Raw genomic sequence first — 15,588 nt, 5'->3', positions numbered from 1 at the left:
ATTCCTACAACCAGACATTTTTCATTTTCTACAATCCAGAAATTAACCGTGTTATAACTGTAACGCGGTGTTACATAATAAACAAACGCAATGGCTGTCTGGAGGTCTGCGATCACCGAGGCAAGCGGCAGCACGATCGCTGCGCTCCGTAAAAAAGTGAAAAAATTTCCTTTCCTCTTGGTGATTATCAATTAAATTACTTTGAAAAAGGTTTTTTTTTTTTTTTTTTTTTTTACAACACCTATATCATTCCAATGAATTTCGGCTCCGATGTTGACGAGAATAAAACAGCGGACAATGTAAGGATATACTCCAAAAGCCTGGAATTTTAAGATAAGTACTTTTCTTTCATCTAAACTAAATCAAATTTCTATAAATAAGTGCCTTTAAATCAATAAATCTTAATTTTTCATCAGTTTAAAGCATTAAAAAATACTTGAAATTGCCATTGCTTGTGGCTTCCTTTGTTTATCAACTCCAAACAGACGCCAACGTTATCAGTACACGTCTGTCAACACTTACAAAGCCCTTAAGGAATCTCGAGAGAGGGAAAATTTGGGCATCGCGCTATCCTCTCGGATCTTCTGTATTCTCTTTTCTTTTTAGATCGCTTGAATATAGTTTCGCCTTTAAATAATATTATACCTCACCGATTTTTTCTCATACTGTTCTTTGCTATCTGTTAAATGTCCATATGTAAGGGATGGTTTATTCTTCACCGCCTTAAATGAAGTTTTAGAACTATGAGCTTATATAAATAACAGTGTGCCTCATTGTGTTATACTAACATTAATTAACCAGTAATAAATTATGATAGTAAAATAATTAATCTTGTAATAAATTATGATAGTTAAATTAATAAATACTGTTTAATTTGTGTTTTTAATACATATACTCAGTAATTTACACAATATATATATATATATATATATATATTTTGGGTATGTGCGGTTTTTTTTTTTTTTTTTTTTTTTTTTTTTTGTTTTGTTCTATGTTGTTAGTATGCTGCTGTTTTTTGAAAAATGTATGAAAATGTTGAAAATGAAAGTAGCATAAGTTACTTTGGTTAAATTAATATATACTTTTGTTTGATGACTTTTGTTGATATCTCAGAATGCAAGCATACATATTACTTTATATTCCATGCTAAATACCTTGATACGAAGCATTTTAACACCGTCAATATTTGTTTTTTCCCCAGTAACACATCTATTCACCATTACCAAACACACTCACTACACACACACACACCTGTGAGACACTATTTATTGTAAATGAAGACAGCTTCTTCTCCTTTTAACTACACTCATGGACACAGTCGTATTTTAGGATATTTTCCACTTCTTTTCCTTTTCTTTCTATAGGCCCCTTTTTTTTAACCTCTATTATTTTTGGGCCATTTATTTTAAATTTTACTTTGTCCCATCTTTTCTGTCTGGCCTTTTGAAATCGTACAAAATGTACGAAGTTCCTTTTTACTCTCCTCAAATACGAAATTGCCCCCTTTTTTGTATACCTTTCCTTCGCACCTATGCTTGATTTTTCGCCCATCGGTGCAGAAAGACTTAGCGGGTGCAAACCAAGACATCTGTCTACTTTGTCTGTCTTGTCCGTTTAAACGCAATGGCTCTAAATGTAAATAAATTCTGTAATTTATCAAGTATTGCATTTCGAAATCAGATAACATTAACGGGAAAAGTTCCTGTAAAACAAAGTTTGCTTTATATTACGACGAGAAACCAGACGTCATTAAAGCGAACAGTTCCTGTGAAACAAAGTTTGCTTCATTTTACCAGGAAATCATCTACTAACATTGGTAGCGGTCTATCTAGATTTTCTAAATTTGCTCTAGTTATTGGTGGTTTAAGTGTTGGTGGTGGGCTGTATGGTTATTTAGCTGCACCTAATAGAAAAGCTCGAACTCAAGCTCAAGCACTTAATGAAAAATATGATTATACTGTAAATTATGATATTCCAGACATAAAACCATCTAGGCAGGTAAGCAGTTTCCGGATTTGAACTATATTTCAGAAGTATTTTTAGAATGTAACGCATTAAATTTTTGATAAAATGCAGAATCGCCCACTTATTTGTTTGGCGCTGTTTACAAGAGTAAGAAGAATTAGATTTTTTTCAGTTTTCTTTCACTTTTTAAGTGAAAATAGGGTTAATCTTCGAATTACGGTAACTTGGCGAACATTTGGCGACCAACTCTGCTACAGCAACCTACTAGTTTTGTTTTGGATGCCATTTTGTTTTCACGAAGTAAAGGCATGTTTTTTTTTTTTTACTCAACATTTTTTCCAAGAACCTGCTAGCCGAATTACGCTTATGCTAGAACTTTTATGGAACAAAAGTGCTTAATCATTACGAAGATTAGGTTCAAAACTGGGAGAAAGTGCAGAATCGCCCACTGCTTGCTGCGTTTTTAAAAATTGCACATACACGGTATCCATGTACACGTCGACATATTTTCACTTAAAAAAACATCCCAGAGTTGCACAAAAATGGCATTGTGCACACTCTTGACTTTATCCATGTACACTGCAAAATTCCTAGCTAGTAACTTTTATCGCCTTACCAAAATGTCGCTAAACTACCTCTTACCATATTCCAAAGACTAGCCAAAAATAGGTGGATGTGTACATGGATAAAGTCAAGGGAGTGCGCAATGCCATTTTTATGCAATTACGGGATGTTTTAAATGAAAATAGGTCAATGTGTACATGGATACCGAAGATGTGCAATTCTTAAAAACGTGCCAAGCAGTGGGTGGTTCTGCACTTTCCCCTAAATTTTTTTATTTTATGCTATTTTAGTTATTTTCGTCTGAGGTTTCATGTTGAAAATGATATGTCAGATGTCCCACCTGCAGATTGAACCAATATACCAACTATTAAACTAAGCAGAACAGAATAATAAAACGCTATTGCTATTCGCGAGAAATCCTTATAGGTTAATTAGAATTAATTCTTTATGGTGTGAAATATTCCAAAAGAGATTTATCAGTTAAAATGTGTAAAATGTACTGTAATATATGATTTCAAGTACAGTATTAAAGGTGAACTGCTTTAAAAACCAGATCATTTTCATCCCAGTTACTATTGGCATAATTATATAAACTCCAACTAATATTTTATTGCAGTTTTCTAATAGTATCTTCATATATGACTGCATCATTTTTATTATTCAATTTTTATTTAAAATCTTAGTTGCTGAGGTAGAAATTAATATTAATGCCATTGTGATATATCATATTTTGACACTTCTGTTAGCACCATAACATTGGTTGAGTTTTCATTCAATTTGAATCAGTTTTAGAGTTTGTTCAGGGAAAAAAGTTTGGATGGTGCAGAAATTTCTTAAATTAAAATGTTTCTTCTGAATGCAGTTATATTAAAAGAGATAATCTATTATGCTAAAAAAGTGATCATAACCTGCATAATTGTTCATTTGCACATCGGTTGTGCATCATCTGTCTGCATGGGTTTTTTTTTTCGGGGGGGGGGGTCTTGTACAAAAAATTATTCTGATAAAAACTAATAAGATTAAAAAAAAATTTCAGCCCTAAAAATAATTAACACAAACAACTATTTTATAACAAAAACATGTCGTATATGATGTAAGTAATATGTTTGATTAATCATAATATTGATGCGGATGTTTATAAGTTGTTGCAGGTAGTTGTATTTTATTTAATTTGAATAGCATTTAATATGATTTGATATGAAATATGCAGATAATGTTCAGTCTTGTATTATTATCTGGTATCATTTGTGCTGTAAGGATAATCATCACCTATCTGCATTATTGCCTTTCCTGAGAGAAGCTTTGAATGCTGTAAAACAGGGATGTCAAACTCATAGGTACACTTGGACCAAACAAATAAGGTTTAACTTTAGGCGGCCGCAAAAAAAAAAAAAAAAAAAAAAAAAAAATCAATATTCATAGAAACGTAGATTTATTTCGAATAATACAATAATAAACATATATATATATTTATATAGAAAAGAACAAGAAAAAATTTAATGTTTACGTCCTGATACTTGACATCTCTTCTCTGCTATTATCTATCCTATTTCGGGAGAAATTTTGTTTGCAGTGATAACTTTCAATGCTGACCCAAGGTGAGCATCATTAATACTGTTTCTAATAGGAGACTTATTACCTTTCATGACTGAAAATAACTGCTCGCACCGATAAGTGCTACCAAACATGGAAATAATTTCATATGTGAATTTTCGAGTATTTTCAAACCTGGCTGGTAAATATTTGTAAAATTCAGGCATGCCCACTTCAATGAATTTTGCTTTCAAATTTGAGATGGATTGAATCTCGATCACCTCCATTTGCATATGGCTGGGTACTGAGTCAATACTGAGAAAATCGAAGAAAAAAAAAAAAAAATTTGTCTTCGAGGGAACTAAAATCATTAAACCTCGTTTCAAATTCAGTTGTTAAATTTGCAATGTTTTCTGCGTTTGATACGAACAAGTATCATCTAAACTTGATTTGTTCATGCGTCACATCGGGAAGTGCGTCAAATCTTCATTTTTAAGTTGTTTTTCCCAAAGAACTAGTTGACATTTGAATGCTTTAATTATGTCAAACATGTTCGTAATGATATGATCTTTTCCTTGTAATGATAAATTTAAATCGGTTAAGTGTTTGGTTATATCAACCAAGAAAGATAAATCTTGTATCCATATTGGATCGTAAAACAAACTTACGTCTTGATTTTTTGTTTTTAAAAACTGACATATTTCTTTTTTCAAATCCCAGAATTGTTTGAGAATTTTGGAGCAAGATAACCGACGTACCTCGGTATAGTAGGACAAACCCGAATATTCACTATCTAACTCACTTAAGAAAGCCGTGAATTAATGCTGATTTAAAACTCGAGATCTTATAAAATTTATAACTTTTTTTATATATGACAAAACATTCTCCATGTTTATTACTTTCGTGCATAGAACTTCTTGATGTATAATACAATGCATATGATGAATGTTTGAACCGTGAATTTCACTAAGTTTTTTTCTTAGTAATGCTACGAAGTCCTTGTTTTTCCCGGTCATTGATGGAGTGCCATCTGTAGCTACAGAATTTAATTTTGCCAAAGGTAGATTGTATTTCTGCAGAAGTCCAAAAACACAAGTAAATATATCTTCTCCTGTGGTAGTACCAGGCATCGGTATTAGTTCCAGTAATTCCTCAAAAATGTTAAAGTTCTTGTCACAAGAACGAAGAAACACTGCTAATTGAGCTTTGCCACTAATGTCCGTGCTCTCGTCACAGGCAATGAAGAAACTTTTGAAACTAGATGATTTTGCTTTGATCTGATCACTTAAATTCGCGGCTAAATCAGTAATATTTCCGTAACTGTATTTCGAGACAATGAAATTGATTGAAAAGCCTTCACATTTCCAGGACAAACAATTTCTTCAGCTTTCATTAGGCATTCCTTGATGAAATCACCGTCAGTAAAAGGCTTTGAATGTTTAGCTATCAACTCGGACAAGACGTAGCTTGCATGTAACCGCCGCTTCACTTTCTTGCAATACTTTACTAAACATGGACTGTTGCTTTTTCACTCCTAACTTGAGCTCTTTCAACTTCTCTCATTAATATTTCGTAATTGTTATATTTCGATTTGTGTTGTTCGTAATGACGTTTAATATTATATAACTTTGGTACATTAATAGTATTATTACATATCAAGCAGATTATTTTATCTTTTATTTCACAGAAAAAATATTCTAATTCCCATTTTACTTGGAATATTCTATGTTCGTCAGCGATTTTTCGTTTAATTTTACTACCACTTGGTTTTGATATAGATATACTGAATACAAAGGGCTGGAATAAACACGGTGAACGTTAAAAAGTTAACAAAAATTTATCCTTTCCACAAGAGATAAATCAAAATGTTGAAATATTTCTTCAAAAATATTCTAACAATATCACAAAATGTCAAACGTTTAGCAAAAATCAATTCAAAACAGAGAAACTAATTCTATTTCACAGTGAAATCGCTACAAATCAATCACAGCATTAAGTAAACAAACAGTTCGCTAGAACTACGGCTACTACTGAGATGAGTTGTTTGTTCTCGGCTTTTATAAGCTTTATAATTAATTTCTCGAATATACTGGAAACATCTATAAATATCTGGATTATTGTGGATGGCAACAGCAATTACGAAATATTTATTTACTAGGTATTAAATGCACGCGCTGTTCTATTTTTAACCTTCCGACGCAGCTGTCTTTTCAAAAATCGCCTGCGTTGCTAAGGCAACATGAAGCAAATCTAATTACAATTCTAAATAAAAAAAAAAACTAAATAAATAAATAACTATGAAATCCATAATAATATGAATTAAGTAATAATAAATAATAAAGCAAAGTGCATGCACATGCATGTACCAATATATCGTACAAAACTATGATTGGAAAACTGAGACCATGAGTTCAGCTATCGGGGGATGTGTACAAGTTCTGTGTGCACGTTTTTCCCAAAAGCCGAAGGTAGCTGAACGCAAGCTACTCACACGCATTTGTAATTTAAGTAGTGTGTGTGTCAGCTCCCTGTGAGTAATCTAACAACACTGAATAAATTATCGTTAATTACTTAGCAGTAAACATTTCATTTTTTTCTTCGTCGATATGTTATTTTATTATTACATATTATTATTTGCCGATATATTGGCCAAGCCGCAAAAATATTTGATGTGTGCCGCGAGTTTGACATCCTTGCTGTAAAATAAGCATTTCATTCTAAGCATAAGAATTATTCGTAAAAGAAACAATACCAACCTACACACATATATTTACTCTATAATAAGTTATGTAATATGGTGATATAAATAATATGTTTCTATGCTGATATAGATGATGATTCTTGATGATTAACAGTTAGGTGATGGTAATCTAATTATGTTAAATTTGATAGCTAACCATTCATCGGAATGTGTAACGAATCCAGCAGCAACTTCATGCTTATCTTCTGATTTTAAGGTAGCTGTATTTCAGTGCTGCATATAAAAGAATCGGCAATCCAAACCCTTCTGTTGACCAAATACCCATCGATCATCAATTCTTGTGGCATGATTTATCTCACTGGTAACTTCAGCATCACTGTCTTCAGATATGGCAGGTCTGTCACCCCTTAGAATTCAGCATACATTCTATGGCCTGCAAATATAGCTTTGTCTGTTTGCTCGGTACTTATCAGAAACTTGCATTTGAAGTCTTTCTGTCACAGTAGAACAGCATACTTCATGGCACATTTTAAATTAGTCCGAGATGGCATTTTTCAACTTGCCTGTAAGTCTCGCAGCAATATCCTTGACATAAAACAGCACAAGCTGCAGGACTTTGCATATAGTCAGATTGAGATTGATCCTGTTTTCTTCTCCACCTCTATCTCATCTGAACCTATCTTGTACATCACTACCATATCAGTGACAAGGCTCTGCACATTCAGATTCTTCTAAAAGACCATGTTCTGTTGGAAAATCAACAGCAATTTATTGTTTAAGGTAACTGACATGTTAGCATCATAGAGGTTTAGGCTTTGTAAACTATCTCAACTGCTTTAAAAAGGTGAGAAAATTGAGTATACTTCACATTTAATTCCTTTTGTAAATACTATTTAGGTACCTAATACAGTCAAAAGTCGTTAATCCGGACTCGTCGGGACTTCGGCGATTCCGGATTATACATCATCAATTTAAATCTGGTAAGATGGCATGCAGAAATTATAAAATTAAAAATATGAAACCGTAATTTATGAAATAAAGAACAATTATGATCTAAAGGGTATCAAAATTTACAAGAAAAAAAAAAAAAAAAGCTTAATATTTATTTGTTTACTTTATTAAACATTTCTTTCAATGTGAGTTGTTTAAGTTGCTTCGTTTTTTATGTGATAATACATTCTCTTTAATTCTATAAACAGACATAATTTCTTGTTCAGTTACAAAGTTCCGCTGTTCAAATCCTATAATTGCTGTGTTTAGAATAGACGACTAATTTGTCAATCGAAATGTTTTCGTTATCAATAACCTCTGTCATTTTCTTCGCTATCGGAAGCGAATTATAATGATGAGGAATTTGATTTAAATCATATCGAAGATGGAAGGACAGATCAACTTCCAATTCATTGCGCACCCCGGCATTAAAGATAAACAAAGTTTACATAAACAAATGTTAAAATTTAGATAAACAAAGGATATGCCTTTATCCATTTTTTGCAGCAATTCCACTTTTTGTTTAATGGACTTCGAAACATACTTTCGCTTTGTAGATCCTTTACATATTAGTAAATATATATCAGAAATTCTATTTGACATAATCGAAAGTTCAAGCTTACTTTTATAAAATTGCTCTAACAGTCTGCAAAAAATAATAAGCCGAATCTAATTCGAAGATTAAGGAACAACGCAATCTGCAACATTAACTGAATTAGATAATTTTAGCTTAGCTTATACCGTCCGTTATACATTAAACGCACATTCGTAAACATATTTTGCGCACACGCATATTCGCAGCCGTAAAGGTCATACGCGCATGCGTCAACATTACGCATGCGCAGAAAGTTTGTAGCTTTGAGGTCCGGATTATGAGTGTAATTAATGACTTTTGACTGCAAAAATATTAACATAATTAAGTAGAAACTCTTAATAATATAACTATTTATAAGTATTAAAACATTTAGAAAATTAGGGAGAGCACATCATGCTATACTGGCACCTATATTTCATTAATTATAATATTTGTGCAAATAATTGTAAATATTTAAGTTAGGCATATTTTAAATCGTAGGAATAAAATGTATTAAATTAGATCAACTGGAGATATTATAAAAATAAAAAGTTGTATTGAGAAGTATATATATTTTTTTAAATTATTGAGTTAGATGAACAGTTATGATTTTAGCTGGAAAGTTAAACTATGCATCTTACATGATGTCAAGTGGCAACACTTTTTAGAACTGGCATTGTGTTAGGTTCGGATACGGTTATTGAAATGCCGAAGAAAACTATTGTTATAAATATTTGTTTACAAAACATAGCACATATCAATGTTTGTAAACAAAACATGATGTTGTTTATGTACTTTTGTTACTTTCTTTGTTTACCCTTATTGTGATCAACAGTTCAGTTAATGTGATCAAAATATTGATGAAAATTTTTTAATAAAAATTACTGAATATAGTCAGAATAATAGGTTATACTATTTGGTAAATGACAGACATATGTCGCTAAGTGAGGGATTAAGTTGCCGAACAGCTTGGTTTTCAATTTCAAACAATCACTCAAAACTAAGAAAAACAGTAACCAAAGTTTCATGCAAATTTTGAATAACTAGATTTTGAAGGCAGTTAGTCCTTTTTTTTCAAGAGCAAAAAAAATGTCATCAGAATTTCCACCCTCTTTTTCTTTACCCCATAGAAATAAAAATATCAATTAAGGCTGCTTTTTTTTTTTTTTTTTTTTTTTAATTTTTCATTGGCATATCTTCGTTCAGTGATTAATGACGAATGTCCTTCGAGTATTAATATTAGGAATCAGGCAAAGAATTTCCAAAAATATTATGAACCATTCATTAACAAGCTTTTGCATTAAAAGCATTAATAAGCAGATTTTTACATTTTCCTGATTAAAATAATCAGATAATTGTAGACACAGATTTGCACACCGGCTACAATTAGGATCACCCAAGTACAGCTGAAACTTCAGTATACATTCCAACATAATAAAAATAACAGGTGACAAACTCCACAATTCCACTACAATTTATTGTGACAAAAATTCACAAAAATAACCGAATTTTAAATTGCAAATCCACGAATACTTTTAACACACCTGTGCTACATGCATACTTGAGTTACAATATAAATGCTTTTGCCAATAGTTTTCAGCGTATTTTCGGTTGGGTTGTGGATAATAAAAACATAATACAGATTTTTTTTCTTCTTTTAAAGTAATTTGTATTTCTGTTTTGTATTTTTAAACATAGTTATGTATAATTTTTAGAAAATGTTACTGTCATTTAAAAATATTTCTTTTTGCTTGTGATTTAATTGGCTATTCTCTGCATTTCCAAATGTATTACAAAAATTACATAAACATTCAAAAATTAAGTATGCCATTTTGTGAAAAGGAATATTTATGTAATTTTAACAAAACATTTATTTTCTTTTCTAAAAACTTTTCTTTAGATGCCTGGACCAGCTGCTAATTTAGGATTAGACTTAACATTATATCAGTACCAGACATGTCCATTTTGCTGCAAAGTTCGAGCTTTTCTTGATTTTTATGGAATCCCTTATAATGTTATTGAAGTTAATCCTGTTATGCGTCAACAGCTAAAGTTTTCTAAATATAAAAAAGTGCCTATTCTTATAGCTCAAGAGAAAGGTTCAGAAGTTAAGGTATGATATTGCTGTAAAAATAAATCTATGGTTTAGTTTAAACTATTTATTAGAAATATATTTCAAAGTTTAAACAAATTTTTAAATTTGTTTTCTAAAATTTTCTCCAGTGTTTGTGAATAAAAATGTACTTATCTTGAATATGTATTAATTTAATATAATGTTCTTTCTTTTAAATAATATTTTGGTTATAAAAAGGCATAAAATAAAATTTCAAATTAAAGTAGTAAAATAATTTTTATTACTGATTCTATTTCCAGAATAAAGTAATTATTTTTGTGGCTTAATGTTATTATTTTAATTTTTTGAAGAACAAATGGTTGTTAAAATCAATAATATTCACTTCTTTATTTAGAAAAAATATTTATTGTACTACTTTTATTTTTATAATATTCAGATCAGAAGAAAGAATTCGCCTTTATTACAAAACTGATGAAGAAATTTAAAAAAGAAAAAACAAGATATGTGAGGAATATTGGGAATTTAAATTTCTGTTTGGCAACATATTTTGCACAAAATACTGAGCTATAGAACATACTTAAACTTTTAAAAACCAAACTACTACTATAAAGAAGAACAGCTAGGTCATGATGTAGTGATTCCAGCTCAAATAAATCTCCAAATATAATGAATGAAATATTTGGTTCCTTCTAGTTTCATATTGTTGCGTGCGTACGGGTTCGTTATGAAATGAATGCACAAGTCCGATGAAAAATGAACAAAAATTTATTATTATCACAACAAAAATGTTTAAATTTTCTCAAATTATCATGCAGTATTACAATATCTCACAGTAGTTATCTTTTAATGACTCAAATATCCAATAGAACGTAATTCAAAACAGCTAAAGAACGCTAATCCGCGAATTCGCTACAATCAACAACAGTAGTTTTCTAAACAACAACAAACTAAGCAACTACTACAAACTGAGATGTTTTCCTCCTTTTATAAGATTTTAAAATCGCGCGCTAGAATTTTCCAGTACTTTCTCGAAATCAAAAAGAGATATTTATTTATTTAATGCACGCGCTCTTGTATTTTTAATTTTCCGGCTTACTTTCTTTTAATATTCGTCACGCGCTGCACTGCGCGAGAAATAAAACCATTTAATTTATAATTGAACTAACATTAGCTTTTTAAATACCAAATTCGTAACACTGCCCCCTTCCCAAGGACTGCACGTCCCGGGCAGTACAATCCCTGGACAGGAAGCTAAACTTACAACTGTAGCATAAATGCATTAATAAGCATTACATTACAATAATAAACAACATGAACAATAAATGCAATAAATAAAACAAATCAAATGCTATCAAATACAAATCAAATACTAAATGCAAATCAAATACTAAATACAAATCAAATCAAATACACATTTAAAAATAAAATGGACCATGGTCTTATACTATTTACAATTATTTACATTATGTACTATGGCCATAGTAATAAGCTAACCTGTCGTAAGAGTTCGAAGACTCACGGATCCGAACCACGACGTCATTCGTGTTCAGCACTGTATATGGACCATCCGAAGGTGACTGTAATTTAGGACTCAGACCTTTTCGTTGAATTGGGTTCCACAACCACACCTTGTCTCCTTTGTTGGATCTCTGTCTAGTAGCTCTTGTGTCGCATCTGGTCTTCATTTTCTCCGTCGCCAAGTTGACTCGCTTTCGTGCAGAACGGTGCATCCCCTCAAACCGGGCCTGGGCATCTTGGATGTGTTCCTCAGGCGATAAGGTGCATCCGTAGGGCGACTAAACAGGCGGTCACAAGGCAGACGAAGGTCTCGACCGAAGAGCTTCTGAGATGGAGAATAGCTGGTAGTCTTGAGTTTCTTTTTGACCCTGGTATGATTTCGGCAGCTTCCCGAGCTCGATCTTTCGGACAAGGCGTCGACATTTCCAGGCGAGGATCCCTTTTGAAGATGGATAGTCATGCCATCAGATGCTGAAAGCAGCTTATTGTTTTTGAAATCTAAGGAAAAATTGTATTTCCTTAAAAAGTCCAATCCGAGTATGCATGGATCTGTAATATCCGCCACATATGCCGTGTGATGGTAGGCGGCACTTCCAAACGTGATGTTTACGTTTAACTTCCCAGTTATGTCAATCTTATCATCAGACGCAGTCTGAAGGGTAACACAGGATGGTGTCCAAATAAGTTTATCTTTAAACTGTTCAGCTAAATCTTTCCTAATGATGGTAACATTAGCTCCTGTGTCAATGATCATATCGCAAGGAACTCCATCGATATTCCCATTAATGGACATTCCGTTACTGTTGCCACTCACTGTATAAATTTTAAGCGCTTTAAAACAAGGTTTTTCATTATCTGACAACCTCTGTTCCTCGATATGGTCACTAATTTGTTTACTGCGTCGTTGCTGGGAAATGGTCTTATTTTCCGTACCTCGGGATGTTTTGCAATTTCTTCGTATGAGGCCTTCAACTCCGCAGTTCCAGCATTTTAGAATTAGTTTCCTTTCACTTATGTTCCGTCTCAAGCCACTGACTTGTCTGGTAAAATCATCTGCTTTATATTCCGTACCCTGGGGTGTTCTGCAATTCTGTCTTAGGTGACCTTCACTACCACATCTCCAACACCTTAGAGCCACTTTCTTCTCCCTCCTACTCCGTATCAAAGCGTCGACTTGTCTGGCTAAATCATCTAAACGAGCCATCAGTTGATCCACTGGCTCATGGACTCGCACAGCTCTAACTGGGTAGCGATCTCTACTAGTTGCTTGCTGGGCTGCCTCGAACTTCATGGCGTACAACAGAGCGCTTTTTATGTCCTTTACATCTGCCATTCGAAGAGCTTTCTGTATTTCAGGATCCCGGATGCCGTCGATGAAATATTGCAGCGACAGGATTTCTCTTGTTTCTGTTGGGCACTCCGAAAAGGCGAGGTGGGACAGCCTTTCAACATCCGTGGCGAGTTCCTGGAGTGATTCGGTGGGCTTCTGTTGACAAGATTTTAATTGGAGCCTGCTGTAGTCTTTTAAACACTTCTCCCCAAAGCGCAACTCCAAGGCGCCGGACAGAGCTTCGAAATCTAACCTTTTGTTTTCGGGAAGAGTCTGAAGGATATCCGCTGCGTCGGCTCTTAGAGAAGCGGCGAGATGACAGGCCTTAGCTTGGGAATCCCATCCATTCGCATCCGCCACGATAGAAAATTGTGTCTTATACACCTGCCAGGAGGTCTTCCCATCATATGTGGATAGCTTCAGAGGTGGACGAGCAGGCATTGGTAAGAATTTAAAATCATCACTCCTGCTCCCTGCCGACGCTACGAATTTCTTTAAAGTATCCATTTCTTTGGCAACTGCAGAAACTCTCTCATCAATTTGTTCTTTTACAGAAGAAACTCTTTCTTCTATTTCTTCTTTCACCGAAGAAACTCTTTCTTCAATATGTCCAACTTTATTTTCAACTGCGTCAATTCTGCCTTCCATAGCTTCAAATTTATTTTCTATTATGCAAGTAATTTCTCTTTTCATTTCTTCTTGACCAGCTTGAACGGCTTTCATTTCGTCCTTAACGGATTCCTGGCCCAATTTCATTTCTTCCTTAAATGATGCTTGGCCAGCTTCCATCTTTTCTTGGAATGCAGCAAAAGCACTAATGAGCTGTCTCAATTGTTCTTCCATTGCTCTTGTTATTAGCATTCAAACCCCACTCCTGACACCAAAAATTGTTGCGTGCGTACGGGTTCGTTATGAAATGAATGCACAAGTCCGATGAAAAATGAACAAAAATTTATTATTATCACAACAAAAATGTTTAAATTTTCTCAAATTATCATGCAGTATTACAATATCTCACAGTAGTTATCTTTTAACTACTCAAATATCCAATAGAACGTAATTCAAAACAGCTAAAGAACGCTAATCCGCGAATTCGCTACAATCAACAACAGTAGTTTTCTAAACAACAACAAACTAAGCAACTACTACAAACTGAGATGTTTTCCTCCTTTTATAAGATTTTAAAATCACGCGCTAGAATTTTCCAGTACTTTCTCGAAATCAAAAAGAGATATTTATTTATTTAATGCGCGTGCTCTTGTATTTTCAATTTTCCGGCTTAGCTTTCTTTTAACATTCGTCACGCGCTGCACTGCGCGAGAAATAAAACCATTTAATTTATAATTGAACTAACATTAGCTTTTTAAATACCAAATTCGTAACAATATTTATATGGCTACACTGATCTAAAAATTTGATATAATGAGCTTTACCTACCTTCAGTTGAAAATTTCTTTGCATTTTCTTAATTTTTCTAGAATTCTGTTAAGTTCTGATTCAAGAATTACCATTTTTTAAATTCATCCCTGTCCAGGCTGCCATACTATTAATGAGTACTTTTAACAGGGTGCCAATCATCTAACATGCACGAAATGAAATAGCTTGTATATATTGTGCCATAAATTAAAGAACAGCAGGATTTTTGATTTTTTGGTACTTTTCCGTTTTGAGGACCGTAAAAGAATGCAGCAAAAATGTATGCACAAAAGCACCAAATCTAAGAAATGCGCCCATTTAACAGTGTGCCAAATCTAGCATACGTGCTGATTTCTGATTGCGTAAGTTTATATAAGTTTATGTAGTTCTATATTTCTTAAGACGCCATTGAAATACTAGTTTAATTTTTAAATCCTTTTTTGATATCCTATGGATTTAACAATTTGGGAATTGCCCATGAAGAAAAGTCTGCAGTAGAATTTTGGTTAAAGTGCAGAATGACCTACTGCTTGATGCATTTTTAAGAATTGCACATACTCGGTATCCAGGTACACATCGACCTATTTTCACTTAAAAAAGAATCCCAGAATTGCATAAAAATACTGCGTGCACCCTTGACTTTATCTATGTACATATCAACCTATTTTTACTTAAAAGGTAAAAGAAAATAGACAAAAATCCAATTGTTTTTACTGTCGTAAAAAGCGGCAAACAAATAAGTGGGCAATTCTGCACTTTACCGAGAATTTTTTCATAAAAAATTTCATAGAAAAGGCATCATTCATTATAGAAAATTATGTTTGAACAACCAACGAGATGAAATTATGATTCAGTTATGTTAAGCAATTTTTATATAAATTATAATAATGATCTGAAATAGTTATTTACTCTTATGCTTCTAT

General features: G+C 32.9%; 1 protein-coding gene across 2 annotated transcripts in view; it reads left to right on the top strand.

Annotated features, from left to right (window-relative positions):
* Nucleotides 1–1,566: 1,566 nt before the first annotated feature.
* Su(P) (prostaglandin E synthase Su(P)) overlaps nt 1,567–15,588 on the top strand; it is a 30,970-nt gene continuing 16,948 nt past the window's right edge. The window contains exons 1-2 of one of the 2 annotated variants that reach the window (XM_085812093.1): nt 1,569–1,998; nt 10,228–10,440. In XM_085812093.1, the coding sequence (XP_085668219.1) occupies nt 1,624–1,998; nt 10,228–10,440 (588 nt within the window). In that variant the 5' untranslated portion in view covers nt 1,569–1,623. Of the gene's footprint in view, nt 1,999–10,227; nt 10,441–15,588 lie in introns of both variants that reach the window. The other variant, XM_085812094.1, reaches the window with a different exon arrangement.

This window comes from Stegodyphus dumicola, chromosome 2 (assembly GCF_044657685.1).
Source record: "Stegodyphus dumicola isolate Sdum_Otavi_A_Nest chromosome 2, ASM4465768v1".
Taxonomy (NCBI): Eukaryota; Metazoa; Arthropoda; class Arachnida; order Araneae; family Eresidae; genus Stegodyphus; species Stegodyphus dumicola.
This window is presented reverse-complemented; position numbering and strand designations above follow the sequence as displayed.